The 2,500-nt window shown below is 47.4% G+C and overlaps 1 protein-coding gene across 1 annotated transcript in view; it reads left to right on the top strand.

The window, feature by feature from the left end:
• Window positions 1-1,177, top strand: part of LOC140721442 (probable G-protein coupled receptor 139) — a 3,148-nt gene extending 1,971 nt beyond the window's left edge. The window contains exon 2 of the mRNA XM_073036263.1: window positions 270-1,177. Within this exon, the coding sequence (XP_072892364.1) occupies window positions 270-1,177 (908 nt within the window). The remainder of the gene's footprint in view (window positions 1-269) is intronic.
• Window positions 1,178-2,500: the final 1,323 nt, after the last annotated feature.

Here is a 2,500-nt window from a genome sequence, read left to right as displayed (position 1 = left end):
GGTTCCACTCCTCTAACAGATTGTCCAAAAGTGGTACAGCTCTCCAAGTGACGCAAACATTCCACAGGAACAATTTCAATCAAGACCTGGTCTGAAGTGAAATTTCAAACGGTGACATTTTCCGGATATGTGTCGTATAGCGATGTTGATTTAGATTAAAAATATTATGACAAGGTCCTGTCGTGTTAGAATTATCTTTTAAAATGCAGTTTGATTCTATGTTATGCTTCTCAGAAATCTTCTCGTCATTTTTTTTTCTTTTTTTCCAGTTAACCTAGTGGCGATCGTAGTACTCAGCCGAGGAAAGTGTGGTCTCTCCAAAGGTATCACTCGGTATCTGGTGGCGATGGCCGTGGCTGATCTTGCGGTGGTGATCTTCGAAGTCGTGTTCTTCCAGATCGTTGATGCCTACCGAGCGTACTGGCTGTTGCCTCCCTCTCCGTTCTGTTTAGTCCACTATGTCTTCTGTTACGTGTCTTTAGATTGTTCCGTGTGGCTTACTGTGGCGTTCACTTTCGATCGTTTTGTGGCCATTTGCTGGTCTAAGATTCAGGCAAATTACTGTAATTCAAGAATTGCTGGATGGGTTATTGGCACAATATGCGTCGTGTTCTGTATAAAGAACGTCCCTTATTACTTCCTGCATCAAGAGTCTGGAATTAGTACTTCGGGAACGAAATGGAAGACGTGCAAATCCAAGGGCAGGCTTCTCCTTGATCCAAAGTTTGAGTGGTTTTCCTGGGTGGACCGTCTGTTAAATCCGCTGCTTCCTTTCTTCCTCATTTTGTTCCTCAACATTCTGACCGTCAGACGGATTCTGGCCTCCAGCCGAGTCCGCAGGGGTCTCCGGGGACAGAGAAATGGCGAAAAACAGCAGGATCCGGAGATGAAGAGCAGGAGACAGTCCATCGTTCTGCTCTTCACTCTGTCGGCGAGTTTCCTCATCTGCTGGGCGACAACCACGCTTGTCTTCATTTTGCTGCGGTGCCTCTACACGGACCTGGAAACGTCCATCCGGCTTTTCATGGCGCAACGGGCGGGAGCTGTGATTCAGCTTTTCAGCTGCTGCACAAACACATTCATTTACGGCGTGACCCAGACCAAATTCAGGGAGCAGCTGAAGACTATGGCGCTCTATCCGGTTCATATTCTTTGTAGCATGGGAAGGCAGCGTTAACCGTACGGTTGTTCCAGAAAGGAAGCCTCCGCATTTGGCAGCACGTTTTTAATTGTCGTTTATTAAAATGTTGTTTGTGCTGCCTGTTTATGCAGAATTGTATTACGCCGTTCCTTCCTGAAATAATCCTTTCCGGGTTAAATCAACTTATTTGTCTATAGTGTTCACAGTACAATGTGCACTCACTGGACACTCATTACGTTCCCTTGAGCAGCTGCTCGTTTCCGTCAACATCCATATAGTCAAACATGTGTCGGCGCCTGAATATGTTAAAACAAGCAGACATGAAGATGGGGATGAGTTCGTGCTCAGATCGGTTCAAACGTCAGAATGGGGAACAAAAACGATCTTTGGACCTTCACCAATTAAAGTCGAACGGACAGCAGAAGTGATTGTTGGAGACAGAGTGGGTGGTTTGGGTATCGCCGCAGCGCCTGACATCCGGAGATTCCCACGCACAGCAGTCTAATTTAGAGATTACAGATAATGATGAGAGAAGTATAAATGAAGCATCCAGTTGCAAGCGGTTCTGAAAGCGGAAAAACCGCTTTAATGTGATTGTTCAGAGAAGAATGACCAGAATGGTTTAAGAGGACTAGACGGCGAAAGTATCTCAAAGAGTCATGTGTTTTAACAATAGTGCGCAGAATACACCGAATGTTGACGGGGATGGGTTACAGTAGCAGAGGGCGGCACTGGAATTCATCTGTATACCACAGAATGTGACACACACAAAATGCTCGGCGAGCACAGCAGGGCAGGTATCTCCGTCCTGAGCAATAAGGAGCGAACGATTCGGGCCGAAGCATTCACGTCTTGCCGCCCTATTCCAAGACCCAGCGGCACCACGGGAGAGGAGTGAGGCGACAGTTTGCTTACGTAGCCTGTGAAAGAACCTAGGCATCCAGGACATTTAACAGTGCCCAGGAAAATATCAAGGGAGACCGGGAGACAACCCGGCGCAATATGCACCCAGGCGTTTGACACAATCATAGCACCTCAAAGTTCGATTATCCCTCTCGGTAAGACAGAAAGACGCAGACCACAATGACATTCTCAGTAGTAGAAATCTTGCGTTTACCGGAAAAGAGTAACATGCTTTATTACAATTAGATACATCTCCGCGGAGCACTCTCAGTGCCGCACACCTCCTACTCAACCTGTAATCGTACAGCCTCGAGGCGAGGAAACATGGAGACGCGGCGCGGGACGACATTCGGTTCCATTTCTCCAGTGACAGGAATCACCGATTAAAGCGTTGAGGAGCGTTGAGACATCGGGGCGAATGCGTAAGGCGAACCAATTCTTTAACGCCGACTGCCT

The sequence above is a fragment of the Hemitrygon akajei genome, unplaced genomic scaffold (assembly GCF_048418815.1).
Source record: "Hemitrygon akajei unplaced genomic scaffold, sHemAka1.3 Scf000055, whole genome shotgun sequence".
In the NCBI taxonomy this organism is placed as follows: Eukaryota; Metazoa; Chordata; class Chondrichthyes; order Myliobatiformes; family Dasyatidae; genus Hemitrygon; species Hemitrygon akajei.
This window is presented reverse-complemented; position numbering and strand designations above follow the sequence as displayed.